Source organism: Aspergillus vadensis, assembly GCF_003184925.1.
Source record: "Aspergillus vadensis CBS 113365 unplaced genomic scaffold BO88scaffold_4, whole genome shotgun sequence".
Taxonomy (NCBI): Eukaryota; Fungi; Ascomycota; class Eurotiomycetes; order Eurotiales; family Aspergillaceae; genus Aspergillus; species Aspergillus vadensis.
In genome coordinates, this window is record NW_020292042.1 from 1,580,180 (window position 1) to 1,608,159 (window position 27,980).

The window sequence follows — 27,980 nt, forward strand, 5'->3', positions numbered from 1 at the left end:
TCAGTACAGCTTCGGATTATCAAACTTCCCGATATCTCCATAAGTTACCCGGTGCTACATGATTCGTTATCTACTTGGTTGAAGCTGCCGTGCTCATATTTATATATGCACGAATAGGCATTATAGTACTTAGAAAATGCTAGCTCATATGTAACCCTGATAAAGTTATTGATATGTAGAGCTCAGCTTGAGTCTTACAGCATGGTACAATGCACGTGAAAACCAAACCTGGTAACTTTATCTTAAGCATGCTGCCACTTGGTGAGCTGACGTATAGCGGTTACCGGAAGAGTCATGCACATGCTCATGATAATTGGAAATAGCAAAGTAGGCATGTTGTGATGTGCGCTTCACATTGGAAGCCAAAGAACTGTTGCTGCTTGGCAGGCTGATGTCATGCCGCGCTAGTTTGCAGTGCTATTTGCTAGACGAATTGGCGGAATATTTCAATCTAGAAGCAATCCGGTAAGCTTTTACTGCATCGTCACCATAATGGTCGCCTCTTCTATCATACTTACTTTAGAAGCTCAAATGCCTTGTACTTCTGTAGATATGCCGTGCCTCGTCTGTAAACCTTCAATACGCGTGCAGGGTCCGACGTCATCGTTTGTGCCCCCCTAAGGCGCTTCACTGCTGGAGGTATTCGGAACATAGGATCGAAAACGAGTATGTCTGCGCTACCACCGTCACGTATCTCGAAGCCGATAATTGTCATGGAATGTCCTGTTCATGCCCGTCCACTCATTAGACATGTCACATGTCACGAAGAAAGAGGTCTTCAAACCCTGGTGCTGGAAGTAGATAGGGGGCAAGTTCGTCTGCATGACTTTTTTCCCTTCCTCCAAAGCACATGCATCTCGAAAATAAGCCGCAACATTCATATATAATGCGTCATGTGCACGCACTTCCTTCGAGGCACTAATGCTATTTGCTTCGCACCTGTGGGTTGTTAAAGCAGCGCTTCTCAGCTTGGGGAAGGAGTCTTACTGTATGCCGAGACTCGAAAACAGGGCTTGTGCCTATAGAGTAATGAATCAATTCAAACCATAAGATTACGTTCATAGCCAACATACCTCTGGCGTGCCAATGTACTTCCTAGTTCCTCGGATACCTCCTGTTTCGACCCTCCCTACACTATTGAAACCCTTGTCCCATGCATCTTCAATCATATCTTGTAGTTGGAAGATCGTGGGTAATTCCGTTGGGAAGCGCTCATGTCCCGGAAATTGGGTTTCTTTCAAGAAGGTGATTAGCATCTGGATGTTCCTATAGCCGCAAAATCCTCCTTCTTTGGGGATCTTCGAGATCTGATGGACCTTTGGGCTGCAGAAAAAAGCACGCTGAACCGATTTGTCCTGCTCACATAACCGAGCGAGCACTGGGATGACATCGCGCGTCTCGTTTTCGACAGCTTCGCGCCTCCGAAGCGTGCCGTCTGAGGCAATTGTGTTTGTAAAGATTGACATAGAACCTCTCTCTAACATTTTTCGCAGCCATGATGGCATCTGCTTTTCGTGAGCATGAGGCCCTAACTCCGTACGCTAGGTTTGAGTGTAAGCATAACGCGCTCTATGAAGTATAAAGGGTAAGTGAAGACTCCGTACTCCAAGTCGCTTTGCTGTCTCTCTGTGCGGTGCTTTCGTGCCACCAACCAATGACCATGGCGAGGGCGTTCTATCTTCACTGGGTAGAAGCCCGGGAGTGCGCTCTTCCAACCGTTCCCGTCTCTCTGCATCGTGGCTGAACAGTGCACTCTCCATGTCAACGGGCAATTCCGGCTGGTATGAAGATATGTCTTCAAAGGCAACTGTTTCCGCAAAATGCAAGTCGAGATGGGCGGGGAGTTCAGTGTTGAGTACTATTTCCCCACAGCCGTGTGGACACTCGGCATAATCCCCTGGACATGCTCCTGTTCCAGTTGAAGGTGCATTTGCCGGCCGTCTGCTATGCCCAGCCTGAGTATCCACTTCAGGGTGAAAAACATCCACATGTTCTACAACACGGCTGATGTCCGGATCCGAAAATGGACAAAAGGGACACGTTGGATCACTATGATTTATCTGGTCCATGGCAGCCAGTATTTTATTGTATCCGCTCCAAAAATAACCTCAGAACGAGATGAAAACAGCTCCGCCTTCTTGTAAGTTATGGTTGGTATATGTGTTTCAGCAACAATGAAGAGGTGATTAGGAGCCGACTAGGGCCAGAAGTAGGCAAAATTGACAGTTGGCTAGATAGGCAACCATCGTAGGCCCACCTAAATCAACCACGAAATCATGTGCCAAGCAGCTTAGATGCGAAAGTCGAGGCCCAACTGAGACGACCTGTGCTAAAACAATATACAATCTATCTTGCCTTATGACCATTACTCACTCCGACGGTGTACTGGGGTGTGGCAAAGAGCCCAACAATGATAACGAATAAAAGCTTGGCTTTGCGGACTCTGTGGTATTATAAAACAATACTAATACGTGTAATATTAGCCTCATACCCATAGTATCGGTTATGCTGACTTGCTACCAGCAAATCAAAATGTATCGTTTGATACTGGTAAGTAAGCATGAAATACAGAGTAACTTTTATCAATATATTCGCTGATAAAATATTACTACTACTTAGTGTATGTTACATAGTAGGTTTGATGCACCCCTTGCACATATCAGTATAGACGAACTCTGTGTTTCTGATGGTAAACGAGTACGGAACAGCATGATATCGATAACAGGTAGCATACTGAACGGATCGCATCCATTAAAAAAAAAAAAAAAAGGAAGAATAGAAACGTGGGATCCTAAATAGGGACTGTCCTAATCCGCAACCCAACAGCTATATCAGCCACCTGCAGTCTGCGGTTGAGCCATCTCCGTATGAGATAGTCAGTATATCTGAGCACAAGCATGGTTAAAAGTATCATAATTTCAGTCCTTGAAAAAGAATTTCGATGCCTACAAAGCTTTTGTATTTATGGCTGAAAATGGCCAGCGAGATAAGATGTCTAATACAGTTATTCATATAAAAACATGATAGTCTAACATAGCACCAAGTGGTCCAATCGAGGAAATCAAAATTTTTTCTGTTTGAGACCAATTTATCATCTCTTTGAATGAGAATACATGGTTGTGGATGGTAGACTACTTATGAAACGGGGCGTATGCAAACTCGAGAAGAACTACACTGCTTTGGTACATGAGTTAGTACCTTTGTTCTTTGACTCAACGTTTATCTTCAATTAGTAATCATTGAATTCTGATAATGCGTACCCGCAAATGGAAGGCGGAGAAACAAAATGGCGAACGACCATTCGTTCTACATTTCATCGGCATGAGCTCCGCTTTCGCAACCCCGCCAGTGCACATAAAAAAGGCTGTCCCGCTACCGGAGCCAATTGCGTGGGTGTGTCATCTCTCAATTGCAAGGCTTCAACGTGCTGTTCGAGCGACCCAAAGATGGATAATCATCAGCAAAACCAGAAGGATCTTTTAAAAGTTGCCAGGAGTGAGTCAAAAGACTCGCCCGATAGCAATTGGGTTGTGCAGAAGTTTGGAGGTACCAGTGTTGGGAAATTCGCATTGAACATCATTGACCAAGTGGTATTGTGAGTATATTCGCCCTCTGAATTCTTCCCTAACTTTCGTTGTATTTGCTAACAACGGCTTCGAACCAGACCAAGTCTACTCGAACACCGCGTTGCTATAGTTTGTTCGGCAAGGAGTAGTTCAACGAAGGCTGCAGGAACCACAAACCGGTGAGTCATAACCTCTGTGTTCCAAATCCCAAGAGGTCTTTTCATAGACTGTCCAGCCCCTCTCCGCAATGTCTTCACGACTTCCAGATCCTGTTAGAATAGATTTACCGTTCGGACTAACCCACTATATAACGCAGCCTTTTGCGAGCAGCTCGGGATGCGGAAGACGCTCTATCACAAGAATATGCTTCCCTTGTTGAGGCAGTCCGGCTCGAACATATCCAGGTCGTTGATGAACAAATCCAGTCCAAGGTACTCAAGTCCCGGCTCATTTCAGAGATAAACAACGAATGCGACAAAGTACTTCGAGTCCTGGAGGCTGCACAAACACTAGGAGAAATAAGCGCACGATGCGTGGATAAAGTGATTAGTACAGGAGAAAAGTTGAGTTGTCGCCTGATGGCCGCTTATATTCAAGACCGCGGGGTGGATTCACAGTACGTGGACCTAGCTGAGGTCATCGATTTTCCTATCTCGAATCAGGGTCTCGACCAGGACTTCTACAATAATCTCGCTGCAGCTCTTGGCCGAAAGATTCGGGCCTGTGAGAACAAAGTGCCAGTTGTTACTGGTTTTTTCGGAACCGTACCTGGGGGCCTTCTCGATCAGATTGGCCGCGGTTATACTGATCTCTGCGCCGCCCTCGTTGCTGTTGGAATAGATGCCAAGGAACTCCAAGTCTGGAAAGAGGTTGATGGAATATTCACCGCAGATCCCCGGAAAGTGCCCACTGCACGCCTTTTACCTGCAATCACGCCAGCTGAGGCAGCTGAATTGACATTCTATGGTTCGGAGGTGATTCATCCCTTCACTATGGAGCAAGTCATCCGTGCCAAGATTCCAATTCGCATAAAAAATGTTATGAACCCCAGAGGTGATGGCACCGTGATCTTTCCAGACTCCACTTTCGAATTGGAGAAGACAACCCCAGGCCATGATCCGAGACTATTCCGTACCCGCAGCCCTAGTCTTGTGCAGCGGCCTAAACGCCCAACGGCGGTCACGATCAAGCACAAGATATTGGTGATTAATGTACATTCCAACAAACGTTCGCTCTCACATGGATTCTTCGCTGGGATATTCTCCGTCCTCGACAGGTGGAGACTTTCAATCGATTTGATATCTACAAGTGAGGTTCATGTCTCGATGGCTCTTCATTCGGAAATGCCTCTCCTAAATGGAGTCGGGAGGGATGAATATCAGGTCATTGATGAAGATCTCAAAGGTGCTTTGCGCGACCTGCAGAGATATGGTACGGTTGATATCATCCCCGAGATGGCAATCCTTAGTCTTGTCGGCAAACAGATGAAAAATATGATCGGAGTAGCTGGCCGCATGTTTTCTACCCTAGGTGAGAACAACGTCAATATAGAGATGATTTCCCAGGGTAAGTCTCGCTTTCACCTGTGCGTCTTGAACACTGACTGACGATATACCGCCCTGAAGGTGCAAGTGAGATCAACATCTCGTGTGTCATAGAAGAGAGAGATGCTGATCGTGCCCTAAATATCATCCACACCAGCATGTTCACGTTCTTGGACTGAAAAGTGCTCTTTGTGTTCCCTTATACATTTGCGTCACGCTACCTTCCAGATATTGTGTCCGCCTCTAACGCTATGATGTCCATTATCATCCTTATGTCTCCCTCATGTCTCCCCAAACTACAAGAGTCACGTGCATATAAACAGCTGTGTAGTTGATGCTTCTTTTCTTCCTTTCTATATTCTTTCGATCTTCCTTTGGTTGCAGGTTCGTCTAATGCAGATAGATTCTTGGCTTTTCAGGCACGTCTCAGGTTGTTCATGCATCGGCGTCAATTTCATTTTCTCTGGTCTACTGGGGTTGGCTTATCATTATACATTTTCTGATTTACCTGTCTTTATTGTCTATTATAGAGCTTCATTTTCTTACAAGACCTTTTTCCACTATGCCCTAGGAATGCTTCCTAAGCTTCTTTCGACATATTAATCACATTGCTGAATATCTATCGGTCAGAAAGGCTTATAAGGTGAGGTCCGGATTAAATTTTGCTTACAGTAATGATTAGTATATGCATAGTTCCTGCAGGTCCAACAAAAGCCATGTTCACAACGGTGCATGCGAGGTTTATTTCTAACATTGCTCAACAACAACCTCGCACAAGGAAAAGAATATGTGATGACATAGTAGTGGATACAGTAGTACGGAGTAGATCCTTGGATATAAGAGTAGGAGCAAATCATGCGTGTTACAACACACATATACAGATTGATTATGTAATTTTAAAGATAGTTAGCAATACATTAACTAGGTGGGTAATGCCGAATTAGTCTCAAGGGTGTTTGACTGGACACATTGCGTAATCACGCCCCCTTCGAGGGTATGCTAACATGTGTACAGTTCAGATGTTCAGATGGCGCTCCCATAGAGTATAAAAACAATCTAGATGCTGACTTACGAATGAGTAGGGTCAAACCTTGCGCCACCATGGCACTCTTAGCTTGACTTACTTCTAGCTCCGCGGGTGTTGTGGCTATTATATAGCGAGATCGATTCACAGTACCTAAAGCTTTGATAAGAAAATGTAAAGAAATGGAAAAACGAATGGGTGGGGGCGGGGAGCAAGCAATTCAGAACCTCCAAGTGCATGCATGGCTCACAGCAGTAAGTGGTCGCTGCATTGTCTTAGACAAGCCGCATTATTGCGAGTCCCTAGCTCGGTATTCGCTGCATCTTTTGGGAGGGAGGTGAAGTAATCATCCCTGGATGGCATAAATTGTTCATGTGGCTTGTGTGTGCTGTTAAAAGAGTTCAGTAGCTTTACTTAGATTGTGAACAGGGTTCCAACGAAGCTAGGGCCATAGTCGCTAGTACTGGTATCATCGTAAAGTCGGAGAATGTTTGTAGTAGCAAAGTAATTCCTAGCCTAAGTGCTTCTGGAAGGGTGGGAGTGTGGATACAATATCCTCATCAGTTACAATTTTCACAACGAATGAGTAGGACTGTGTTCGGTAGCCTAGACTGTATTTGGTAGGCTGGGAATTTATAATAATATATGAAGTGCATGCCACCAGAGTCCAGACTGCTTTCATCAATTGACCAAGGGACCCATGATCTGCAAAATTCGGCGGCTGATTGGGTGGGTTTGAGCAAGGGATGTATCCCCATGGGTCTAACAGATGTAGCGTCGATACTGTTCACTGGGCAGCATCAAGGGACCCGCATGCCTACTCAGTCTGTGCTAGGCTAGTAAGGGAGGAGGGGGGGCCAGGGATTGGTATTACCATCGACATTTATGTATGCGGTACGAAGCACAAGAAGACAAAATTGCACACACGAAGTAAATGGTAATTTACTTATGACAATACGTGTAATATCTGCCTCTCATGCCTGATGGCCACCCGAGGGTAGCTTGAGGGTCCAGAGGCTGCCCGACGCGTGACGCGCACGCGCCATAACCATACCATACAGGCCCGACGAGGCGCGTGGGCAATCAACAGGTGCAGCCTGTCTTTCTTCGTTCTCTCATTCTTCACTCAACTAAGGAATTATTCACAAAATATCTTGCGCATATCTCCCCACCTTACCTGGATGGACCTTACCGGACAAAGGGATTTGAACTTAGTCGAGCCGTCTTGCCGCCTATGTTCTGGGACTCTTTCCTTCGATAACCCACTTGCTCCATCGCTCTGTTCTCGATCTCACCATCCAACATACATCATCTACTTCGCGCCTACTCAACGTACCACACCCTTCCAAAGGCAGCCTGCTTTTGGCTACATCTTTGTTCAGATAACCACATCAAGTTTCACGCCTTGTATGACAAAGGCCATTTCTCTAGGCCCTCTGTGTCCTTGTCTCTAAATTACTGCCTTTGCATCGCGCTCTTACGCGCTTGATATTCTGACCATCATCGTATTTCGCACTGCGATCTGGAACTTTGCCACCCAGATTTTGTCCAATCATCCCAGCAAGGCGTGCTCCCTCGTTCATTGCTCTGCGGGTACCTTGCTAGAGCTCAAGGTGACCCGAAGCTTTGCCCTGTTGCCATACACGGTGTGCGGAAGTTTGCTCCGCGTCGAACGTCCCTTGACACCAAGGTACAGGGCATAGATCGTGCAGTATGAGCCCGACACGTTCTGCGCCGGTAACCTCACGGCCTTCTTGTGGAAAAGCGATTTCCAAGCCACGCCCCCGCTTAGAGCCCTCACCTTTACCTCTGCAGCCCGGTGAGCATGTGTCGTCGGCGAAAGATCAATTTCTAAATGCGACCACTTCTACGACGCACAAGGCTTCGCCGGCAAAAGTTGCTCGCAGCTCAAGTGGCCTATTTTCTGGACATGGAAATCTAGGATTTGTCCCCATTACGGCTCCCCCAGCTCCAGAATTCACTACAGATTCTCCTTCCAAACAACCCTCATTCGGATACCACCACACCGCTGCTTCTTCCTCTTCAATGCCCCAATCCGCGTTATTCACGACATTCTCCACTTCCAGTTCAGGGAAACTCTCACCGAAGGAGGCGCAGTCATCAGATGAACCCAACAGCGATAATTTTGCAGACTTCCCTGAACCCTCATTCATACCGAAACCTGTGAAGAGGACACTGATGGACGCGGCACCACTAAAGGAACGACAAACAAAAAAGCAGAAGCGGGAGGAACCTAGTTCTATGCGCTTGCCGGAACCTCATGAGATGCCCCCGATAGAAGACGATGGCACAAAGCCGCCTTATAGCTATGCGACGCTGATTGGCATGTCTATACTTCGTGCGCCGAACAGGCGATTGACTTTAGCGCAAATATACAAGTGGATCTCGGATACGTTTTCGTATTACAAAAATAGTGACCCAGGTTGGCAGAACAGCATTCGGCACAATCTCAGCCTGAATAAAGCATTTATCAAGCAGGAAAGACCTAAGGATGATCCAGGGAAAGGCAACTACTGGGCCATTGAACCTGGAATGGAAGCTCAGTTTCTCAAAGACAAGCCACTGCGCCGCGCAACGATGTCCAGCCTTCCTCTTCCAGCCGCGCCGCAGAAGGACACAGCGCGTCCACATAACTCAAGTACTACTACTTGGGCAGTCCCGCCGCCCCCATATCAGCCGACAGGAAAACATTCGAAGCCTGTGGATCTGTCTTCCGATGCCACCCTCCCCGCTTCTGACCCTGCTCTCCAAGAAGACACGAGTGACGAACATACCAATCGCACTGTGCTACAGACTCTTGGACATCGGTCGTCACCACTCCAACCCATACATTCGTCACCACCCGTTGTACCCCCTCGTTACACTCGACAAGGAACCCCTCCAACGCCTTCTCAAACCATCACTTCGGGAATCGTTTCCATCACCAATAAAAGAAAACAAACTGCAGTGAATGACAGCGGATACTTCTCGTCGCTAGAGTCCTCAGCTTTGCGACCAAACAAAGCTGGGCATATTCTGACTTCGGATCTGGACATAGACCCTCCACGAATCAAGCGTGGTCGGGCAGAGGAAGAGATAGCTCGAATTCGAAGTTCGTCACATGACATTAGCCCAAGTCACTGTGGCATCTTGAAGGACTCAGGATTAGTTCTTGGTTCATCGCCCCTCCGTGGGGAATATATCAGCATGCTACCCCCTCCTATCACGCCGGTCATCAAATTTAAGAAACCCGCTAAGCCACCACCTTCAGTATCACCAAACACGAATCTACGGAACCATCGCAAAAAGATTCAACATATGGTCAACTCCCCGATAAAACATTTGGGACTCAACGATGAGGATCTTCCGTGGAGTCCAGCTTTTAATATTCAAGACGAAACGTTCACGCCGAGCGAAAATCTCCACACTGGCTTCGATGTCTTTGCGGATCCTGTTTCGGATAATATTTCAAACCCAGCATACGGCTCGCCAGAGAAGCGGTCTATTAAGCGTACTCGAACAGACGCTGGCGGATCAAATGGCAATATACTGGCAGATATCACGTCATTGAATGCCAACAACAGGCTAGGGGTGCAATCGTTGCAATCATCGACTAAAGCTAAAGGCCTTCTTTTCCCCGAGTCGCCTTCCAAAGTGACTGACTCAGCACGTTATCTGGACTCTTCACATGAAGATTTCTTTTCGTTTCATCTGTTTGATGAAAGTCCGACAGAAATAGATGGCGTGGATATCTTGCAGGGATTCCAGAAGATCGGGGGTATGAGCAAGGAAGAACCGTCGAGATCGAAGTCATACCCACCGAGGCCTTCGTGCAATCATCGGAGCAATACACTGTTCTAAAGCCAGGAGCTTGGGGGTTTGGATGATGAAGTTAAAAATGAAGCCAAACAAAACAATAATGCGCAGCGAGCGCCTCGGGAGATTTGCATTTTCTTTCTTGATGGCGTACTAAATTGGCAAATTGTCCTATCCAGCTGGTAGACAACGGGTTTTTTTGGGGATAGGGGAGGCGCATTTAATCTGGGTGTGATTGTTTCATTTCTGAGCAGATGAGGTTGCTGGAGTTTTGAAAGGGTGGTAGTCGGTTATGACATATACCGGACCTGGAATGACCTTGTTACGACCTTTATGACGACATTTGGTAAGATGTACATGAGTATGTGATGTCTAAACGAACTCGAGTTTCTGCTTTTTCGCTTGCGTGTCGTTTTACTTTTCTTTGCTTGCGTCCCGGATTGTTTGAGTGATTTACCGAGCACATATTCTAGTTAGTTTCCACTACAAGAGCGCACAGTTGCATTGTTTATGTATTTTCTGAAGTGTAAAAGAGCGTAGAAGCGTGTTACTTTTTAGTTCCATAAACTGTAATAAGAACTTTAGGTATGTTCTCTGAATTATGAACAGAGCCTAGTAAGTCGGTGTCGACTGATGCGCGAAGCAGAAACGGAAAAGATGTTCGAAGGGCAGCGTACGAGGAAACAGTACATGGAAGGAAAAGATATCTGAGGTCTCAATTCCTAACCTAACGCCGTACCAAAGAAAGGTCTAACCTGCATGACCTGTGCCTCTCAACTGATTTTGACGAAACCCGGATACGCTAAAATACAGAAAAAGAAATTTTGTTTTCGAGATGTGGCTAGTCGCTGCTAGCACAACCGCGACACCCACAGCTAACACATTGGATTGTTTGATCCTCTTTGAGCTGCGCCTTAGGTACCCGACAGATACAAGTTGCATTGAAATTCGTTTCCTTCGTCTGGATGCACCGGAGGCAGCATAACTGTAATGAAGACATGGCACGTGTTAGTAGATTGATCTTAATCCAGGTCTTGGTAAGCGAAATCCATGGTGACTCGCTTGGATAATGACAGAAGGAGGAGACATAAGGAAGAGCATAAGTAGAAAACGGGTAGATAGTAACCTTTTCGTAGCCTTGCTTTTTCCATTTAGCGATCAAGTTGGCGTCCGCATAGTTGTTCTTCAAAAGCCATTCGTACAGCTGTTTTGATATGGCTTCTTTTTCGTAATACAAGTCATATACGTATCTGGACCCTATGTGTCATACTATGAGTGACTTTGAGCGGTCGACAACTGGAATATATGAGTTCGACGAAAGACCACTTACTCTGGTGGCTGATCTGGAATATGGGCCACAGCATCTCGTGCTTCTTTTTCCCGTCATGCGATGCATTCTCCGCATCTTTCATCTTATTGCTGAACTCCAGCAGTGTATCCTCTATATCATCGAAGCCTGCCGGGGGCGGTTTGCGATTGCGCGAGGTCCGTACCGGGGGCATCTTTGGATACGTAGCCAACGAGACAAGAAGAACGACGGTTTTGCGTGATTGATCAAAAGAGGGACAGGAGTGAGTATTGCGAAACAAAACACCGAAACTCTGTTGATTTTCCGCAGCCCAAAGAATGATTTGCTCCACAATAGATAGATGCGTTCGAGCGGCGGGCGCGACGAGCTTGCGGCCGCATCTGCCATGGCACACCGCCTTTAATTCTTCTAGGCGTTTGATTCCGATGGTTGAGCATCGTCAGAGACCAACCAGCAAACCATCCCATCTCCTACTCAGGACCTGTACTTAGCATACTCGCGATCCGTTCCTAAAACAACATTCATCATTAAAACCTACCTTTCCGGTTCTTTTTACAGAAATCCATCTTCACCATGGACGCACAGACTCAGGTCGATATTAGCAAGCTGAATGATGCCGACAAGAACGAACTGAGCCAAATGTTGGCAAACGAGCAACAAAAGGCTACGATGCAGCAAAGTGAGTCACTATGCCTGAGTCGCTATCTTTTGAGCCGACTCGTCCCTGTCCTGCGATTTTACGGGGCAACAAATTTGCTAATGGTCGTCATATAGCCGTCCATTCGTTGTCCGATATTTGCTGGAAGAAATGTATCGCGGGAAAGATCTCATCAGGTCGCCTGGAACAAACCGAGGAAACATGCGCGCAGAACTGCGTTGAGCGGTGGATGGATTCGAACCTTGCGATCCTGAAGCATCTCGAAGCTCTTCGTGGATAAGATGTATAATTCTTGTCTTCTACTTTTTCAACGAAAAGCAGCGGGCTCATGCATAGAGCACGTCTGCCGTCACCCTGCATGTAAACGGGTACCTCATGTATTATATCAATCATATCAATAGAAGGACGTGCTGGCTTTGCCACATGGAATAGCACTGTGAGTGTGTCGGAGGTTCACTTTTCAGCTCTGGTGGCTTGCGCATGTAATACTGTGACATACATAGATTTGTACCCTCTTAACTAAACACTAGGCCTAGGATAGGCAAGTAGCCTAGGAGTCCGCGGCAATGGTTTAAGATCTACGGAGCCTAGAACCAGATTTATTCGTGGTATTCATGCATTCGAGTAATTCCCTCTTCTTTTTTGGAAACGATCATTCAGCCCTCATTCAAGCATTGGCAGCTAACTTTATGACTGATATTTATGAACCACCGCGCAAAATAAAAATTCACCCAAACCCTAAATGAAAAATATCTAGACGATGGCAAGCTTGGTGGCAGCGATGTCCAGAGCATCAACGTCAGGGGTTAGACGGGCGTAGGCCTTCTTCAGTCCATCGGGTCTAAAGACAAGTTAGATATCCCGAACTCGGTAGTAAGTCAATGATTATGAGATAGGTCGTCGTACCTGACGAGGGTGTTGACCTTGACGGTGTCAACGTCGTACAGCTTCTTGAGGGCGAGCTTGATCTGGCGCTTGTTGGACTTGACATCGACGATGAAGACCAGGGTGTTGTTCTCCTCGATCTTCTTCATGGCGCTCTCGGTGTTGAGAGGGTAGAGGACGACCTTGTGCGCATCGAGGCGAGGGACATGGGGGATCGACTTGCGGGGGTACTTGGGCGACCGGGAAAGCTGAAGGGTCTTGGGGCGGTGGAAGGTCGTAGAGGTGCGGACCTTACGAGACTTGTGCGCCTGGAGAATCAAATGATATTTAGTACCGAGCAGAACATGGGCGGATTTGAAGCCTTGTGAGAACGTACACCAGCACCCTTAATGACTGCCTTGGCGGCAGCACCAGCCTTGTCGCTGGGCTTGGTCTTGCCTATAGATCCAGAATGTCAGCCCGTCCGTCACTTCAAAATAAAATATAGCCGATCGCTCGTTCGAAATCACAAAATCCATGCAGGTTGACAATAGCGGGGGAAACACAGGGCTCGAATCGTTCATCGGAAATGCCTCTTTTTTTTTTTTTTTTCGATCGTGCTGAGAGGGCTTTATCCCCCGGAGTACCGCCACATGTAGATGCCATTCGAGGCTCACAAAACCGAGATTCCGACAAGAACAAATCTGCAAATTTCAAGAAGACGGATGAATCGCACAAATGATGCCTACCTTGCTTGTTATCCACCTTGGGAGCCATGGCTATCGTCCGGCGCTGTCGTGTTGATTGTCGCAGTGTCGAGTGTCGAATTATTTGGAAGGTATTCGCTTAATGAAAACCCTACGGTTGACTCTGTGGGTCACCTGACCAGCCCTCCGTGTCGGATGGTTTGGATCTCTTGGCGACCACAACTCGAACGGGCTAGTCTGTCGAGTTTGTCTTCTTTCGGCATAGTGTATCCGTTACGGTCACGTGAAGAACAAGCGGTTTCTCACATGTACGAAGCCATCAATGATTCCGACAATAATTGAACGAGCACAATTGATGGCTGTTGCCTGCGCAGACACTTCGACTCAAACGCCAGGGGACTGCCAGGGAAGAAGTATTACTAGGCCGAGACATGGGGCCTTCTAACAAACAACGGAGAAAAAGACCTGCTCTTCTGTCCCGCACTCGCCCACCAACTGTCCGGGCAAAGCATGCGGCCTTGTCGGCGAAAGCTACTCGAAATCTCATTCGATCACACCATCGACTACTCAAAGCGCATGCCCAAGCTGTACGGGCCGGTGATGATGTTTTAGTCGGAAAGATCGAAGCGCAGATCCGGGAAAATGGTGGCTTGGAAAGCTACCAGCTCGCAAGCAAACTTGGCCAGTCTCTAGATCGTGGAGGCGACTCTAGCAAGGTCTTGGTTGATTGGATAGCTCCTCGGTTACTGCCAATAGCAAATACGCCCTACAAGCTCCGAGTACTCGAGATTGGAGCTCTAAGCACGAAGAACGCTTGTTCAATGAACAAGTTACTGGATGTTACTAGGATAGATCTGAATTCTCAAGAACCGGGAATCTTGAAACAGGACTTCATGAAAAGGCCGCTTCCCCAAAACGAGTCTGATAGGTTCCATATCATCAGTCTCTCCTTGGTCCTCAACTATGTTCCAGATGCCGCCGGTCGGGGTGAAATGTTGAAGCGCTGTATATCCTTCTTGACCACATCACCCCCCTCCGGATCTTCTCTTGATGTCACCCCAAGCCTGTTTCTGGTTCTGCCAGTCTCCTGCGTTACCAATTCGCGCTACCTCACCGAAAGCAGGTTGCAAGACATAATGTCTAGTATGGGCTTTGCGTTGGCTAAGACCAAGCAGACATCCAAGCTGATATTCCAACTGTGGGATCAAGTTGGCGACTACAACGCCAAACCCTTCAAAAAGGAAATCTTGAACCCTGGAAAAACAAGGAACAATTTTTCAATTATCGTCAAGTGATACTAGTGTCGCATGGGAACAACAAGAAAGCGTTGTTATCCGCACATTCATAGTGCTGAGATAGCATCCTGCGGCAGAATGGACCATGCAGTCCCAATCAAAGCCAATATCGAGGAAGTTATCAAAAGGCACCAGTCCAGTATCCGTTCTCTTGGACTTATCTCGTTGCCAAAAATTTTCAGGTGGAAGGCAACCGGCAATATGATGCAGATCGTGAAACATAAAGCTGATCCCATCAGCGCCATAATTCGGTCAAACGAAGGGAATAGCACTGCCATGATAACAATGCTGACCACGACAAGGATGCGTATTAAGGTTCTTGAAAGATTCTGAACCATGGCTTTTGTGCTCTTGGGATCTGTCTGAAGTTCAGGGTGTGACCCAAGTCCACAGAGGACTTCGACTGTGGCCACGAGCGGCCGGCAGCTACATTTGTCAATCAACAATCCATATCTCCCCCCGAAAACAACAACGTGAAGCATGACTCACTTCAATGGTACTTTAGTGATTGGAATGATGGCGATGAACATGATCATGCAGATAGACAATACCTGCGAATATTCCTCTGTACGTAGGATGTTGGCAGTGACTTCATCTCGAACATCGTCTCCAAACATGATCCAGCCCACTATGGCCATCGTGCAGTCAAGAGAATACTAGGACGAATATTTCGATTAGCACCCGAGAACATTATCCCCTGTTCGTTGAGCAATATGCACGATTTTTCTCTGCATATGCTCTTCAAGATGCTGCCGAAACCCGCTTACCGTAAAAACATAAGTGACCCACAGACTCTTGCCGTACTTCTGTGGATGCCGCATATCGCGGTATATATTAGGGAATACGCCGTGGCCACCCCATGGTGCTTATCTGAACATCAGCGCCTTCTCCTAAGCTACCCCTAGCGAGTGAATAGACTTACACATTATCAGCCCAAAGCTAAGAGGAAGAGAAGCCCAATTGTCAGGCAATAAATACGTCCTGGCTGGCTGAAGGAGAGATCCCGGGGCGGTTGGTTTCGTAAGCCCGTCAATACAAGTGATGATGACGACTTCGACAAATGTTAGCTTCTCGAAAATACACTTGAGCTCTGAAAGAAGGTACACATACTAGAGGTACAAGAAAGTATGCCGAGTATACTTGTCACGCTAAGAAGTCGCAATGGTAAAAAGTTGAGGGGAACAAGCAAAAGTCCGCATACTATTTTCCACTGAAGAAGGCTCAAGCCCGGGATGAGAGCTTGCAAACTGTCCGCAAAAAGCACAACCAGTGCAACACAAGCCCCAACTAGTTCCAAGCAGAACAAGAGACTTGTCGCTAAGCGTGCGTGGTGACCGAAGCTAACGTATGCTAGATCTGCGTAAGTGACTATACTCCGATCAGCATCAAGACACTTTGCAAGGATCTTTGCCGTGTAATTTGTGGCCACTGCAGCAAATAGCAGAAATAGCAGGCCAAGAAGCCAGCCAGCATGCTTCAGAGCGAGTGGCAAGCTCAACAAACCAACACCGATTAAAACGTTGACGGAATTGAAGATTGTCTGTGGAACCGTAGATTGGCCGACAACGATGCACTCTCTCGTACCGTCTTCATGATGCACCTGCTTTACAAGGACCGGTTCCCTTTCGTAGCCCACAGATGTATCACCATGACTTTGTTGCTCTCTGTGCAATTGGATCGCATGCTTCCGTGCCGATGCACTAACGCGGGAAGAAATCGTTCCGTACGAACCCCCCAGTGATGGTTCAAAAATGTCTGCATTCGATGTCCTTTTTCTCAGATCCAGCTGGCCGGCCAAGGCATTGTCTTCATTTTCTCCATCAGCACCCAATAAGGGACGTGTAATGTCGGCATCATGTCCCGCGTAATCTTGTGGCCTGAAAATGTCGTTTGTATTCCCAGCCCATTCTTCGTCAGAGTCTATCACAAACGACGATCGTCGAGGTAAGACTTCTGGAAAATATGCAGCTCGCTGCCACGAGCGAGCAAAGTTGTCAATGCTATTGACCCCGCCTGCCTGTCTGAACCGCGCGGAGAAGGAGGCTGATCTGTGTAGCACAAGACATAGTTAAACCGAGGCTAATATTTTATGTGAGTTCATGATGAGTAGGCGACTTACCTTGGCCTCGGATAGCTATCTTCTACTCTCGAATAGCTGCCACTGCTGGTTGCAAGCCCATAAGGATATACATCAGACTCAATTGCAGAATCAGCGCTCGGCCTACCAGGCGCAATCGGCCTATGTGAGCTAAAAGCCTGGGCACCCGCAGCTGCCGGAATTGTGGATTCAGGCATTGTGTATGATTCCTTTAAAGTCCCTGGCCAGGGGACAGAAGCTTCCGGTCGTGAATCAAGCTACTTGCTGCTTGATCGACTTTCGCAAAGGGGTAAAGAAAAAGAGAAAAGAAGAGAAATAAATAAATAGATGAAAAGATGTCAGGGAAAGAGCGATCGAGGAAAGAAAACCTTGGAAAGACCGAGTCTATTTATTGAAGGCAATAAGTACAATCAAGGCTGTTGAGGAGACAAATCAGCTTTCAGCGAAGTAATATTAGGGCGTCACTTTTGGTGGCGGATACTAGTAAACTCAGCGTGTGAGTGGAATGGCCGTCACTATCAGCAATTTCTTATAGGCGCAGCCACAAGATCAGCTTGCACGATGTCCAGGACAAAGATAAGCGTGTAGTGATGTAGCACTCCGTAGTCTACCTAACGGATACAAACAGGTTATCTCCGAGAAAGGCAAGGGTAGAAATCTTGATTGGTAAGTCCAATGAGAAATTATTCCATGATAGAAAAGGACCCTCGGGAGCTTCTGCGAATTTCGGGAGCGAATGTGGGGTTCTTCTTGGAACTAATACTGCACAGGTACATGGAGTTCCAACCAGCTTTTGTAGATAGTTCTCCTTGTTATTGATAAGCCATTAATAGCATTTGGTTCACCACATTGATTTATGTACTCCAGACGGGGTGGTTCAGCCTGCGATAACATGGACGGTTTCATTCTTGCATGTTCTCGGGATAGTGTTAAGACTTATGCTTCGAAGTCCCCGACAAAAAACTTACGATTCTTGTTTAAGACCGTTGAAGCGGATGGTGACATGTTGAAACCGATCGCAGAGTGTAATGACCACTGATGTTTAGAGAGATGACCAACATCAAAGACCCAGACTCACGCTAGGTTGTGCCACATATGAAGGATGATAATGAGTTGATCTAGTTAGTCGATAGGATCATCAACGAAGAAGGTTACGTGGGAAGTACTCCGTAGTACCGTTCGTATTGATTGGTATAAATTCAGCCATCAGAGATGCTATGTAGGTAGCACGCCCCAACTAACGTTCTTAGCACTCAAGGACTTGATAAGAAATGCTCTTCATTAAAAAAGGCCCCATTTAGAAAGGGTTCGTATGGAACAAGCAATGCAGTTCGCTGATTGAATTGACTCGCAAGCGTTGGGTCGTTTACAGGATGACGGAAGTATGGTATTTCCAGGAACCGCACTCCGGGTCCATCTCATTGATCTTTGAAGCCTTGCGGTCGCAATGTTAAGTAAGATCGATAAGCTTGAAAATGATGCAAATGTAGAGGCCTCAGATGCGACTCTCTTTCGCATTTATATACAATCTATCAATATGGATCACATTGCTTCTAAACAAGCGTTGTGGTATTAATTGATCACCCTTGTGCGAGTTCCAGCTTATGTCATCGTAAACAGGCGACCGCCGGCCCATTCGTTCGTTCCTTGTGTCGTCGGCCGCCCCCCCACGGTGCCTGATGAAAATTGCTTAAACACCCCGCTGGACTTGGACGGCAAATCGACCAGCCGTGAGGTATGTGACTTGATCGTCTCTTTCCCGTTCACCTTTTGTCTTTGAGGTTGCCTACTCTTCATAGATCCCCTTGTAACCTCAGTTCGCTTTTTCTTTGCACTCTTAAAGAGACGTCTTGCCGCTAACAGTCTGTATTCTAGCACCAGCAAGCCACACACTTAACGTCTTCTGGTCGTATCATATTGTTGCCTCGCCCAACATGAGCGCGGCTCAGCCGAACGAAGCGGAGAAGAACATCGAGATATGGAAGGTGAAGAAACTCATCAAGCGGCTTGAGGCCGCTCGAGGAAACGGAACCTCCATGATCTCTCTTATCATTCGTACGTCTTCCGTCCAGTCGACTCGTCGCTAGAATTACTTTCTAATTATCGGATCTTCTTTGCAGCCCCCAAGGATCAGATTTCTAGAGCAGCAAAGATGTTGGCGGAAGAGTTTGTAAGTGGTTTGACCGAGAGAGACACGGCCAGTCTGCTAATCACATATTACAGGGCACTGCGTCCAATATCAAGTCTCGTGTCAACCGTCTTTCCGTCCTTTCCGCTATCACTTCGACACAGCAACGCCTCAAGCTCTACAACAAGGTGCCTCCGAACGGTCTAGTGGTTTATTGCGGTGAAATCATCACCTCTGAAGGAAAGGAGCGCAAGATCAACATCGATTTCGAGCCTTTCAAGCCAATTAACACCTCGTTGTATCTCTGTGACAACAAGTTCCACACTGAGGCTCTCAGTGAACTTCTCGAATCCGATCAGAAGTTTGGTTTCATCGTCATGGATGGAAACGGTGCTCTGTTCGGCACCCTGAGCGGCAACACCAGAGAAATTCTACAGAAGTTGAGCGTTGATCTGCCTAAAAAGCACGGCCGTGGTGGTCAATCAGCATTGCGTTTCGCTCGTCTTCGTGAGGAGAAGCGCCACAACTACGTGCGCAAGATTGCTGAGTTGGCTGTTCAGAACTACATCACCAACGACAAGGTCAATGTTGCAGGATTGATCCTGGCCGGTTCTGCCGATTTCAAGAACGACCTGAACCAGTCCGATATGTTCGACCAGAGATTGCAGGCTAAGGTTATCAAGGTTGTTGACGTGTCTTATGGTGGCGAGAACGGTTTTAACCAGGCTATCGAACTGGCATCTGAGACCTTGAGCAACGTTAAGTTTGTTCAGGAGAAGAAGCTTATCGGAAAGTACTTCGAAGAAATCAGTCAGGATACTGGAAAGGTCTGTTATGGCATTGACGATACATTGAAGGCTTTGGAGCTTGGTGCGGCCGAGACACTGATCGTTTATGAGAACCTTGACGTCACTCGGCACGTTCTCAAGAGCTCCAGCGGTTCGGACGTCGTCATCCACACTACCAAGTCACAGGAAGAGAACCGGGAACTCTTCATGGACAAGGAGACAGGCACTGAGATGGAAGTTAGCGAGCAGCAGTCGTTCCTTGAGTGGCTTGCTGAAAACTACAAGGACTTTGGAGCAACCCTGGAGTTCGTTTCCGACAAGTCCAGTGAAGGAAACCAGTTTGTCAAGGGTTTCGGTGGTATCGGAGCCATCCTTCGGTACAAGGTCAACTTTGAACAGCTTGCTGACTACGATGACGAGGATGAATTCTACGACGGTACGTTTGTCTCCATATCGATACTATTCGTGTGCTAACCACTCTATTATAGATTGACGGTTCCGCGGCCTCGCAGAGAGCGAGGATGAACGGCCAGAAGTTTCCAGTTCGGACCTTCTGACGGCTCGCCCCGTGATTCGTGATGGCGGCTCTCCCGGCAACATGGCCGCAATGGTACACACCGTGCCGTTGCCCAGTCAATATCCTATGAAGCTGCTTAGAAGTATGTGCTCCATTATTTGTGCAATTGTTGTTACTTGCTGACACCATAGCAGCAGGGCCATCCAAGCTCCCTAACATGTTCACCGAGGTTATGTAGACAGTCTAGGGTGGCACTAGGTTTTATACTTCAGTTCGAAAAGATGATAGATCTGTTATGTCGAACCTATAACTCACCAAGGGCTGTCGATCGTATAACACTTGGGCTAGCGCGTTTAGACTGTTTGTTCCAGTGCCTGTCAGCACTGGATCTCTTCGTTATGTTTTTCTATTGTTGCTTCTTGAGTGCGCTGCTTCTTATACCGGAAGGAAGCTAACACTGGCTTCCTCTTCATGTTATCTACAGGTCCTGTAGATGCCTGTAAATCTGGTAGCGCATGACACACGAGGCCTACACGGCAATTGAATTGCTCCATATAACCTATTTTCTTATTCGGGTATCGATTTGATATGTCTATATGCATTATTGCAGGCTACAAGCACTTGTGAACCCCTTGCACTTCCTCACCAGTACCGACACTTAGACATATACGAGCTGATCCGCCCATGTTCCCAAATGCCTGCAACCCTCAGTTACACGTTGTAGCCCATCCATGATTTTGAAAACCGCATCCGCATTTTCACTTGCTGGAACGTATTGGCCTTCGACCAGGAATACGTACTTCCACGGCTTTATCTGACTCGGTCGCGAATTAATGCTGGTCAGATTCATCCCACGATCCTTGAAAATCAGGAGAGCATCTGCCAAGGCACCCGGGCAATCCTGACGAATCATAAATGAGATCAAAGTCTTTTGCGCTGTTGGTGTAGTAGAAGTTTGTGTCTGCGCTGGGGAACCGTTGGCGTATTGGAAGACCAGCCGACCTGTACGTTCCGAAGTCACATTTCTGAGCACCAGGAAACGGGTGGTGTTATTGGCCTTGTCTTCGATATTTTCCTCTGATACATCTAGACCGTGATGTTCGGCTGCAAAACGACTAGCTATTGCTCCACATCGCTCTGTCGTCTCCTTGGACACGATCTCAGCGCCCTTGGAGGTTGACGAGACATCTTGTCTTTCGACGCCTTTAAAAGTTTTTTCAAGGAAAGTATCACACTGGCCCCAAGCCTGCGGGTGGGTATATAATTTGGTGATGGAGCTGTAATCTCGCTGGCCAGGTGGGAAGAGACCCTTTCGAGTGAGAAGGCAGTGGTGAACTGTCAGATAATGTTCCCCGCACACCTTCACATTACTGTAGAGGCCGCTCGGGTCTGCCAAGAGATCTAGAGTCTGAACAACCGAGCCATTGGTTGAGTTCTCGCAAGGGATGATAGCATAATCGACCTTGCCTCCTTGCAATGCTGCAAAAGCGTCCGGAAACGATACGTGGGGTAGAAGTTCAGCTGCAGACCCAAAGCTTTCAACTGCGGCCTAAAAGGTTGGTTAGTAATAGGACTATTGCGAAGTCCAACCTGATGAATTTCTGACCTGGTGGGAAAATGACGCGACAGGGCCGAGGAATGCGACCTTGAGAGGCTCCATGGCAGCGCTATGAGGACTTCGGAGATCCACTGGGTTTGAGTTGCTTGCCTCACGATTTTGTACTCCTGCCAAGAGGTTGTGAGTTGTTCCTTTCCACAGCTGCGGCTGACATAACTAGTCGAAATTTGAACTCGTTTAAGCCCGTGTAATCATCTCCAAGTTGTTTGTTTTTGATGGTTCATTCTGTCCACCAGGGCCTGGTCATCTTATCAATTGGACCAAATGCGCATGTTCAATTTGAATACCAGACGGATGCGACTATTACTGCGTTCATGGCAGCAGCAGCAACAACAACAACAGCAATGGCGGATACTGCCGGCTTCATCTCGTGCATGTTCGTCTCTTTCCGAAAGGCTACATCGAGATTTGACATCACGACAGCTCCCCTTGACTTTTGATTATCTACATCCCCAGCCGTCATACCTCCTGAGCTTGACTTTGGCCGAACTCCTTCCCACGCTAACCCCAGCGCCAAAGGAGCTTCCTTCCGCACACAGCAGACTTCCCGTGCCAGCAGGCCACCACCTAGTCTACTTTCCTCCCCAGGTCACATTGCCGCAGATCCTTCCAGACGGTACGGACACCTTACACTCCCCAGGGAGTCCCTTTGATAGGCGCTTGTGGGCTGGTGGAAGTGTCAGGTTATCCACTCCGAAAGGCCTGGTTCTAAATGGCAGCCGAGCCGTTTGTATCGAAACAATTCGTGACGTGGTAATGAAGGGCCGGTCAGGCGAAGAAAAGGTTATGGTCAGGATTGAAAGGCGGATCGGCACAGTTCAAGAGGGCGAAGACCATCGCGATATTAAAGAGCGGATATGGAAGGAAACCGAGGAAGACGTTGGCGATGCTTGTGTCATTGAAACCAGGAATCTATTGTTTATGCGCAAGAAAACTCCTGAGCAATTAAGTCATGACAAGGCTGGTTTTGACATGGAAAATAGGGCCATAAAATGTGCGAGCTACCTCGAAGATCACCAGTCACTATATCTTTGCTAACGGTGCTCGGTGGCGCGTAGCACCCTCAGGTTCATACTTCCTCCACAGACTCATACCTAACAAAGCCCTGCTGTTCCGCTTCTCGGCTCTTACTTTCAACGCTCATTCTATACATATCGACAAGGCCTACACACAAGACGTTGAAGGCTATCGCAACCTTCTTGTACATGGGCCGTTGACTTTGGCGTTGCTTCTCACGGCTCTGCAGGGCCATCTGAGTAAGTTACAATTGACTGTCACACACATTGAGTATAGGAACATAGCTCCTCTATATGTTGATGAGGAGTTAGCAGTATGCGGGAAACCCAAATCGGGAAAGGGCTTCACAAGCTGGGATGTCTGGATTGAGGGTAAGGACGGACGACTGGCCGTCCGAGGCACCGCTTTCACTAGCCCTGTGTAGGGCTCATCGAATCATGATGAAGAAGCGGCTAAGGCCATAAATCGAATAGAGATGAGAGCCTCCTGATATATCAGGAACTTACTCGGCTTGGCACCACTACTCTGACTATAGTACTTGAGTCCTAGGGCAATGACAGCCGTCGAAAGGGACGTCTTAGTAAATCGATACTTCTTTGATGAAAGGGGTATATTGTGGCATATAGCGACACATAGCATGTTGAATTAGCTCGCATGTAGCACTAGTAACTCATAATCTCAGGAGCATTTTATGGACTATCAAGGACCCATCTATGACTATGACAATCCGTTTACGCTCGTTTCTGCTTCAAATCTGGGGTAGCTATAGTCAGTCACTCATTTACTACGGGGTAGTTTTCTACTAACCAGGCACCGAAACAGCAGGACATCATTACGTACAGAAATGATGATAGGAACTTCCGCAATTGGTATAACCTTGTGGGTCACACACATGCCGGAACGGATAAACAGATGCCGCACTGGAGCTAGGAAATACACACACTATAAGAACTCACTTTCTGTCCTTTTTTTTCTCTTCCATTATCCCCAACTTAGTTGTTAAAACAACTTTGAATGCCACGCCCCCTATTGTGACACTGAATGATGTGTCTCGAATAGTATCTGTACTCGGCTTACAGGATTACCACCGTGACTGCTCTTCATAGCAGCTTCTTGCAATCACAATGGACCAGTTTTGGGCTGCTCCTCCTGTTACTAGGTATGAGCTATTCCCACATCACATGTGTCTGATATCAGGATCCATAACTGACTCTCCCTTAGAACACTCACTGCACTTACCTTTATACAGTCTATACTGGTACATGGTGGCCTTCTCAGCGGTTACTATGTACTGTTCCTTCGCCGCCTTGTCTTCAAGACGCTACCAGAGATATGGAGGCTGTTCTCGCCGTTCATGGTCACTGGACCAGGCCTTTCTCTGATCTTTGATCTATACTTCAGTATGGCTTTTGCGCTGTTCTGATGAACGGGCGTGCTAACTGCCGGTAGTGTTTACCTATGGCAGTCGCCTGGAGACTGAATCTCCCCGGTTCAGCGCACCTGGTGACTTTTTCACTTATGTGTTCTTCGTAGCATCCATTATCATGGTAAGTTGTGGGAACATCCCAGTCTCATATGCGAGCGATGACTTCGACCCCTGTTGTCTCGCAGTCTTGCTGTGCGCCTATCTTCGTTATTGTTATCGTTCTTCTGTTTCTTCTGTTTTTTTACCACCTCGTATATCTGCCCGCCCAGCGCAGCATCAGCTGAAGCGGTTCCTGGAAACGAGGGAGATCACCCCTGCATCCCGTATAGCTCCACAACTGATTTTACCGGAGCTATATGCGTTGTAGGCATGGTGGGACGACCAGTGAGATAGCTAGTGTGATGAATCGGTTCACACTGGTGGTTATGGTGCCCTACATCTCTATAACTATATATCCTATTGCTTTGTCATTATTCTTATAGACCCTTCCTTCCTTCCAATGTAGCCTCCTTGAATTTCCAGTACTGACAACCCAAAGCTCACGGCAGGTTGTCTTTTGAATAATGTAATTTTTACTTCCGGTGAGCTAACCGTGGTACCAAACTATGCTTGCCCATACTGATGTTTTCTTAACTCAGCGTTGATCCTGGCATTCGTTTACACGTATTCCCAAGACAACCGAGGAAAAAAGGCGAGCTTTTTCATCGTCCAAATACCCGTTGAGTTCTTACCTTGGGCAATGCTCACATTAACGCTGGTCGTTTCCGGATGGCCTGCGGCATTGAGAGACGGCATGGGCATAGTTGCTGCCCACTTCTACGATTTTCTCACCCGTATATATCCAACTTTCGGAGGTGGTAAGAATTACCTCGTCACTCCAGCGTTTGTGAGGCGGTTCTTTGCTGCCCGTAAGCCGCGGGGCGAAGCTCGCGCCTTTGGGACCGCCTATCGTGCGACGGACCAAACCCAGGGTTCTTCGGGAAGCTGGACTTCATCCTTTCAGAGTCCTTGGAGCAGAAGAGGGCCAGGAAGAAGACTTGGTGGTGACTAAGTAGGCATGTCGTTCCTGCCAGGTTGATCAGTCGCTCAAAGTCTAAAGTGGGGAATCCTGCTCAAGCGAGCAATGTATACTACAATTGTATTCAACTTGATGCTGAAGCCAAGGGCTCAAGAAGTACGACTGTCAGCTTCTTGCAGATATCTGAAGTCGTTTTGATGCTCAGAATGAGTTAATAAAAGAGAGGTAGCAGATCTACAAGTAAGCACAACACAGGTAGACCGATACCACTTCCATACGACAAAGTAATGAAATTTGTCAACTTCCGATACAGTCCTTCAAAGGAACATGTTTTAAAACGTAACGAAATGTACGGATACGGAATTTGCAACGTACAAAAGACAAGTCACGGGATGCTGGGCCGGCGGGTAAAATTTCTGCTCTAACCTGATTAGTCGCAGGAGCTTTCGCCGCACTTGCAAAATTTCCCAGACTTCTTCCTCGCTAGCGCGAGAACAAAACTTAGTCCGGAGAGTGCAATTTTTCCTGCGCCTTCCCTCAACGCGCGCAACAACCCAGATATCTCTGCACCCTTCAAGCCAGCCTGTTCAAAATGGCGGTCGCAGTGGCTAAGGAGGAGATGGACTACGCAATCAAGCCTGAGGCTAGTTCCTCGAAAATTGACACGTCGGAGTGGCCGCTTCTTCTGAAGAATTATGACAAGCGTACGTTCACTCCAGGGCCATATCACATATCAATGTAGCTGGTACTGATTCATAATATCAGTGCTTGTCAGGACCGGTCATTTCACGCCAATCCCCGCTGGTAGCACTCCTTTGAAGCGCGACCTGAAGTCGTACATCAACTCCGGTGTCATCAACCTGGACAAGCCTTCAAACCCCTCCAGTCACGAGGTTGTTGCTTGGATGAAGAGAATCCTGAGGTAAATTTTCTATTATGCTCTCTTCTCGTCTTGACGATACTAAGACTAGTTCTGTAAAGGGCGGAGAAGACTGGTCACAGCGGAACCCTCGACCCCAAGGTCACCGGTTGCTTGATTGTCTGCATTGACCGTGCCACTCGCCTGGTGAAATCCCAACAGGGTGCCGGAAAAGAATACGTTTGCGTTATCCGCCTTCATGATAAGATTCCTGGTGGCGAGGCCCAGTTTAAGCGGGCTCTCGAGACATTGACTGGAGCTCTTTTCCAGCGGCCGCCATTGATCTCTGCTGTTAAGCGTCAGCTTCGTATCCGGACAATCCACGAAAGCAAGCTGTACGAGTTCGACAACGAGAGACACCTTGGTGTCTTCTGGGTCAGCTGTGAAGCCGGAACCTACATTAGAACCCTCTGTGTCCACTTGGGTCTTCTGCTCGGTGTTGGTGCGCACATGCAGGAACTCCGCCGTGTTCGCAGTGGTGCCATGGATGAGAACAGTGGAATGGTGACCCTGCATGACGTTTTGGATGCCCAGTGGATGTACGACAACCAGCGGGACGAGTCTTATTTGAGGAAGGTCATCAAGCCTCTGGAGACTCTCCTCACCACGTACAAGCGTATTGTTGTCAAAGATAGCGCTGTGAATGCTGTATGCTATGGTGCTAAGCTGATGGTTCCTGGTCTCCTCCGCTTCGGTAAGATCTTACCTTCATATCATATGGTCCGATTCAAATTGCTGACTTTGGTGAAGAGGCTGGCATTGAGGTCAACGAGGAGGTAGTCCTCATGACCACTAAGGGTGAGGCTATTGCCATCGGTATCGCTCAAATGTCGACCGTCGAGCTGTCCACCTGCGATCACGGCGTTGTCGCCAAGGTCAAGCGTTGTATCATGGAACGCGACCTGTACCCCCGTCGCTGGGGTTTGGGGCCTGTGGCTTTGGAGAAGAAGAAGCTCAAGTCCGCCGGAAAGCTGGATGTAAGCTATATTCTGGATTTGTGGAACGCTCACCTATGTGCTGGTTTTGCTGACAAACAATGCAGAAGTACGGCCGTGCTAACGAGGCTACGCCTGCTAAATGGAAGAACGACTACAAGGATTACAGCGCACCTGAAGAAGAAGGCGCACAGGTGGCTCAACCCGTCGTCAAGGAAGATGCTGCCACTCCTGCCGAGCAAACGGAAACCCCTTCTTCTCCCAACAAGATGGATGTTGATGATGACGACGACGAGAAGAAGAAGCGCAAGCGCCACGAAGGTGAGACGCCTGAGGAACGGGCCGAGCGCAAGCGCAAGAAGAAGGAGAAGAAGGAAAAGAAGGAGCGCCGGAAGTCCAAGCAGGAGAAGGAGGAGAGCGACGATAGTGATTAAACGCTTCCGGGAAGTTCTTTACCTGCCTCAGAACGGGGAGCGGCCGCTATTCAATCGGTCTCGGCTTGTTGGAGCGTCGCTTGGGTATGATTCCTGTAACATACTTGTTTCTTTGTGTCGGAGTCTTGGGTTTGAAAAGGGAATCTATTTACTAAAGAGATTTTTGTTGCGGTTCTTGTATGTCAGTGTCTTTTTTTCGATTCAATTACTATTTTCACCTGCGTGGTCCTTGAATATAAGTGAGCCTCTTCGTAGTTGGGTGAGGGTACCGTGACTGGAGGCCCGTGACCGGAGGCGGT

General features: G+C 47.6%; 12 protein-coding genes across 12 annotated transcripts; 7 read left to right on the top strand and 5 right to left on the bottom strand.

The window, feature by feature from the left end:
• Nucleotides 1-108: 108 nt before the first annotated feature.
• On the bottom strand, nucleotides 109-2,401 carry BO88DRAFT_402675 (C78 family peptidase). Its single transcript, XM_025706166.1, has 6 exons — nucleotides 1,605-2,401; nucleotides 1,074-1,541; nucleotides 988-1,019; nucleotides 785-939; nucleotides 519-723; nucleotides 109-451 (listed from the first exon to the last, which is right to left on the bottom strand). The coding sequence occupies exons 1-6, from the start codon at nucleotides 2,067-2,069 to the stop codon at nucleotides 418-420; spliced, it is 1,359 nt and encodes a 452-aa protein (XP_025566243.1). The 5' UTR covers nucleotides 2,070-2,401; the 3' UTR covers nucleotides 109-417.
• A 947-nt stretch (nucleotides 2,402-3,348) lies between these two features.
• Nucleotides 3,349-5,701, top strand: BO88DRAFT_402677 (aspartate kinase). The gene is made up of 4 exons (XM_025706167.1): nucleotides 3,349-3,595; nucleotides 3,665-3,745; nucleotides 3,883-5,132; nucleotides 5,192-5,701. The coding sequence occupies exons 1-4, from the start codon at nucleotides 3,447-3,449 to the stop codon at nucleotides 5,287-5,289; spliced, it is 1,578 nt and encodes a 525-aa protein (XP_025566244.1). The 5' UTR covers nucleotides 3,349-3,446; the 3' UTR covers nucleotides 5,290-5,701.
• A 2,016-nt stretch (nucleotides 5,702-7,717) lies between these two features.
• BO88DRAFT_216080 (forkhead box transcription factor) lies at nucleotides 7,718-10,473 on the top strand. The gene has a single exon (XM_025701959.1). It carries the CDS (start codon nucleotides 7,848-7,850, stop codon nucleotides 9,993-9,995), a length of 2,148 nt encoding a protein of 715 aa, XP_025566245.1. The 5' UTR covers nucleotides 7,718-7,847; the 3' UTR covers nucleotides 9,996-10,473.
• An 18-nt stretch (nucleotides 10,474-10,491) lies between these two features.
• Nucleotides 10,492-11,586, bottom strand: BO88DRAFT_402679 (BUD31 family protein). Its single transcript, XM_025706168.1, has 3 exons — nucleotides 11,281-11,586; nucleotides 11,077-11,207; nucleotides 10,492-10,935 (listed from the first exon to the last, which is right to left on the bottom strand). The coding sequence occupies exons 1-3, from the start codon at nucleotides 11,450-11,452 to the stop codon at nucleotides 10,792-10,794; spliced, it is 447 nt and encodes a 148-aa protein (XP_025566246.1). The 5' UTR covers nucleotides 11,453-11,586; the 3' UTR covers nucleotides 10,492-10,791.
• Nucleotides 11,587-11,696: 110 nt separating this feature from the next.
• BO88DRAFT_216115 (Tim10/DDP family zinc finger protein) lies at nucleotides 11,697-12,659 on the top strand. The gene is made up of 2 exons (XM_025701960.1): nucleotides 11,697-11,938; nucleotides 12,034-12,659. Exons 1-2 carry the CDS (start codon nucleotides 11,833-11,835, stop codon nucleotides 12,195-12,197), a joined length of 270 nt encoding a protein of 89 aa, XP_025566247.1. The 5' UTR covers nucleotides 11,697-11,832; the 3' UTR covers nucleotides 12,198-12,659.
• Nucleotides 12,336-13,558, bottom strand: BO88DRAFT_383397 (60S ribosomal protein uL23; the record flags this gene model as incomplete). Its single annotated transcript, XM_025704666.1, has 4 exons — nucleotides 12,336-12,758; nucleotides 12,824-13,110; nucleotides 13,179-13,240; nucleotides 13,531-13,558. The coding sequence occupies 4 exons, from the start codon at nucleotides 13,556-13,558 to the stop codon at nucleotides 12,671-12,673; spliced, it is 465 nt and encodes a 154-aa protein (XP_025566248.1). The 3' UTR covers nucleotides 12,336-12,670.
• A 72-nt stretch (nucleotides 13,559-13,630) lies between these two features.
• BO88DRAFT_333225 (25S rRNA (adenine2142-N1)-methyltransferase) lies at nucleotides 13,631-14,783 on the top strand (the record flags this gene model as incomplete). Its single annotated transcript, XM_025702755.1, has 2 exons — nucleotides 13,631-13,653; nucleotides 13,946-14,783. The coding sequence occupies 2 exons, from the start codon at nucleotides 13,631-13,633 to the stop codon at nucleotides 14,781-14,783; spliced, it is 861 nt and encodes a 286-aa protein (XP_025566249.1).
• Nucleotides 14,784-14,806: 23 nt separating this feature from the next.
• BO88DRAFT_216250 (putative transporter) lies at nucleotides 14,807-17,390 on the bottom strand. The gene is made up of 7 exons (XM_025701961.1): nucleotides 17,363-17,390; nucleotides 16,903-17,297; nucleotides 15,894-16,831; nucleotides 15,706-15,834; nucleotides 15,551-15,648; nucleotides 15,273-15,439; nucleotides 14,807-15,209 (listed from the first exon to the last, which is right to left on the bottom strand). Exons 2-7 carry the CDS (start codon nucleotides 17,076-17,078, stop codon nucleotides 14,831-14,833), a joined length of 1,887 nt encoding a protein of 628 aa, XP_025566250.1. The 5' UTR covers nucleotides 17,079-17,297; nucleotides 17,363-17,390; the 3' UTR covers nucleotides 14,807-14,830.
• Nucleotides 17,391-18,598: 1,208 nt separating this feature from the next.
• On the top strand, nucleotides 18,599-20,651 carry BO88DRAFT_383405 (translation termination factor eRF1). The gene is made up of 6 exons (XM_025704667.1): nucleotides 18,599-18,616; nucleotides 18,757-18,936; nucleotides 19,002-19,051; nucleotides 19,105-20,264; nucleotides 20,286-20,456; nucleotides 20,509-20,651. Exons 2-5 carry the CDS (start codon nucleotides 18,816-18,818, stop codon nucleotides 20,320-20,322), a joined length of 1,368 nt encoding a protein of 455 aa, XP_025566251.1. The 5' UTR covers nucleotides 18,599-18,616; nucleotides 18,757-18,815; the 3' UTR covers nucleotides 20,323-20,456; nucleotides 20,509-20,651.
• A 211-nt stretch (nucleotides 20,652-20,862) lies between these two features.
• BO88DRAFT_402684 (prephenate dehydratase PHA2) lies at nucleotides 20,863-22,169 on the bottom strand. The gene is made up of 2 exons (XM_025706169.1): nucleotides 21,921-22,169; nucleotides 20,863-21,863 (listed from the first exon to the last, which is right to left on the bottom strand). Exons 1-2 carry the CDS (start codon nucleotides 21,972-21,974, stop codon nucleotides 20,973-20,975), a joined length of 945 nt encoding a protein of 314 aa, XP_025566252.1. The 5' UTR covers nucleotides 21,975-22,169; the 3' UTR covers nucleotides 20,863-20,972.
• Nucleotides 21,782-25,658, top strand: BO88DRAFT_383411 (uncharacterized protein). Its single transcript, XM_025704668.1, has 6 exons — nucleotides 21,782-22,951; nucleotides 23,190-23,340; nucleotides 24,083-24,108; nucleotides 24,171-24,365; nucleotides 24,415-24,503; nucleotides 25,014-25,658. The coding sequence occupies exons 1-6, from the start codon at nucleotides 22,197-22,199 to the stop codon at nucleotides 25,424-25,426; spliced, it is 1,629 nt and encodes a 542-aa protein (XP_025566253.1). The 5' UTR covers nucleotides 21,782-22,196; the 3' UTR covers nucleotides 25,427-25,658.
• Nucleotides 25,659-25,985: 327 nt separating this feature from the next.
• Nucleotides 25,986-27,871, top strand: cbf5 (pseudouridine synthase CBF5; the record flags this gene model as incomplete). Its single annotated transcript, XM_025703853.1, has 5 exons — nucleotides 25,986-26,097; nucleotides 26,159-26,315; nucleotides 26,375-27,006; nucleotides 27,063-27,289; nucleotides 27,355-27,871. 5 exons carry the CDS (start codon nucleotides 25,986-25,988, stop codon nucleotides 27,679-27,681), a joined length of 1,455 nt encoding a protein of 484 aa, XP_025566254.1. The 3' UTR covers nucleotides 27,682-27,871.
• Nucleotides 27,872-27,980: the final 109 nt, after the last annotated feature.

Bases quoted from the DNA above. Each gene is read 5' to 3' on its own strand.
- BO88DRAFT_402675 (XM_025706166.1), bottom strand. From the start codon at position 2,069: ATGGACCAGATAAATCATAGTGATCCAACGTGTCCCTTTTGTCCATTT. The intron at 1,020-1,073 runs GTATGTTGGCTA...ATTACTCTATAG, and splicing joins AGTACATTGGCACGCCAGAG to GCACAAGCCCTGTTTTCGAG. The intron at 724-784 runs GTTTGAAGACCT...GGGCATGAACAG, and splicing joins TATCTACTTCCAGCACCAGG to GACATTCCATGACAATTATC.
- BO88DRAFT_402677 (XM_025706167.1), top strand. From the start codon at position 3,447: ATGGATAATCATCAGCAAAACCAGAAGGATCTTTTAAAAGTTGCCAGG. The intron at 3,746-3,882 runs GTGAGTCATAAC...TATATAACGCAG, and splicing joins GCTGCAGGAACCACAAACCG to CCTTTTGCGAGCAGCTCGGG. The intron at 5,133-5,191 runs GTAAGTCTCGCT...ACCGCCCTGAAG, and splicing joins TATAGAGATGATTTCCCAGG to GTGCAAGTGAGATCAACATC.
- BO88DRAFT_216080 (XM_025701959.1), top strand. From the start codon at position 7,848: ATGAGCCCGACACGTTCTGCGCCGGTAACCTCACGGCCTTCTTGTGGA.
- BO88DRAFT_402679 (XM_025706168.1), bottom strand. From the start codon at position 11,452: ATGCCCCCGGTACGGACCTCGCGCAATCGCAAACCGCCCCCGGCAGGC. The intron at 11,208-11,280 runs GTAAGTGGTCTT...TATGACACATAG, and splicing joins ATTCCAGATCAGCCACCAGA to GGTCCAGATACGTATATGAC. The intron at 10,936-11,076 runs GTTACTATCTAC...TCTTCATTACAG, and splicing joins AAAAGCAAGGCTACGAAAAG to TTATGCTGCCTCCGGTGCAT.
- BO88DRAFT_216115 (XM_025701960.1), top strand. From the start codon at position 11,833: ATGGACGCACAGACTCAGGTCGATATTAGCAAGCTGAATGATGCCGAC. The intron at 11,939-12,033 runs GTGAGTCACTAT...GTCGTCATATAG, and splicing joins AAAGGCTACGATGCAGCAAA to CCGTCCATTCGTTGTCCGAT.
- BO88DRAFT_216250 (XM_025701961.1), bottom strand. From the start codon at position 17,078: ATGCCTGAATCCACAATTCCGGCAGCTGCGGGTGCCCAGGCTTTTAGC. The intron at 15,835-15,893 runs GTATGTGTACCT...CATTTGTCGAAG, and splicing joins CATACTTTCTTGTACCTCTA to TCGTCATCATCACTTGTATT. The intron at 15,649-15,705 runs GTAAGTCTATTC...TGTTCAGATAAG, and splicing joins TAGCTTTGGGCTGATAATGT to CACCATGGGGTGGCCACGGC.
- BO88DRAFT_383405 (XM_025704667.1), top strand. From the start codon at position 18,816: ATGAGCGCGGCTCAGCCGAACGAAGCGGAGAAGAACATCGAGATATGG. The intron at 18,937-19,001 runs GTACGTCTTCCG...TCTTCTTTGCAG, and splicing joins CATGATCTCTCTTATCATTC to CCCCCAAGGATCAGATTTCT. The intron at 19,052-19,104 runs GTAAGTGGTTTG...CACATATTACAG, and splicing joins AGATGTTGGCGGAAGAGTTT to GGCACTGCGTCCAATATCAA.
- BO88DRAFT_402684 (XM_025706169.1), bottom strand. From the start codon at position 21,974: ATGGAGCCTCTCAAGGTCGCATTCCTCGGCCCTGTCGCGTCATTTTCC. The intron at 21,864-21,920 runs GTCAGAAATTCA...CCAACCTTTTAG, and splicing joins TCGCGTCATTTTCCCACCAG to GCCGCAGTTGAAAGCTTTGG.
- BO88DRAFT_383411 (XM_025704668.1), top strand. From the start codon at position 22,197: ATGCGCATGTTCAATTTGAATACCAGACGGATGCGACTATTACTGCGT. The intron at 24,366-24,414 runs GTTCTGATGAAC...TACCTATGGCAG, and splicing joins TTCAGTATGGCTTTTGCGCT to TCGCCTGGAGACTGAATCTC. The intron at 24,504-25,013 runs GTGGGAACATCC...TTCTTAACTCAG, and splicing joins ATCCATTATCATGGTAAGTT to CGTTGATCCTGGCATTCGTT.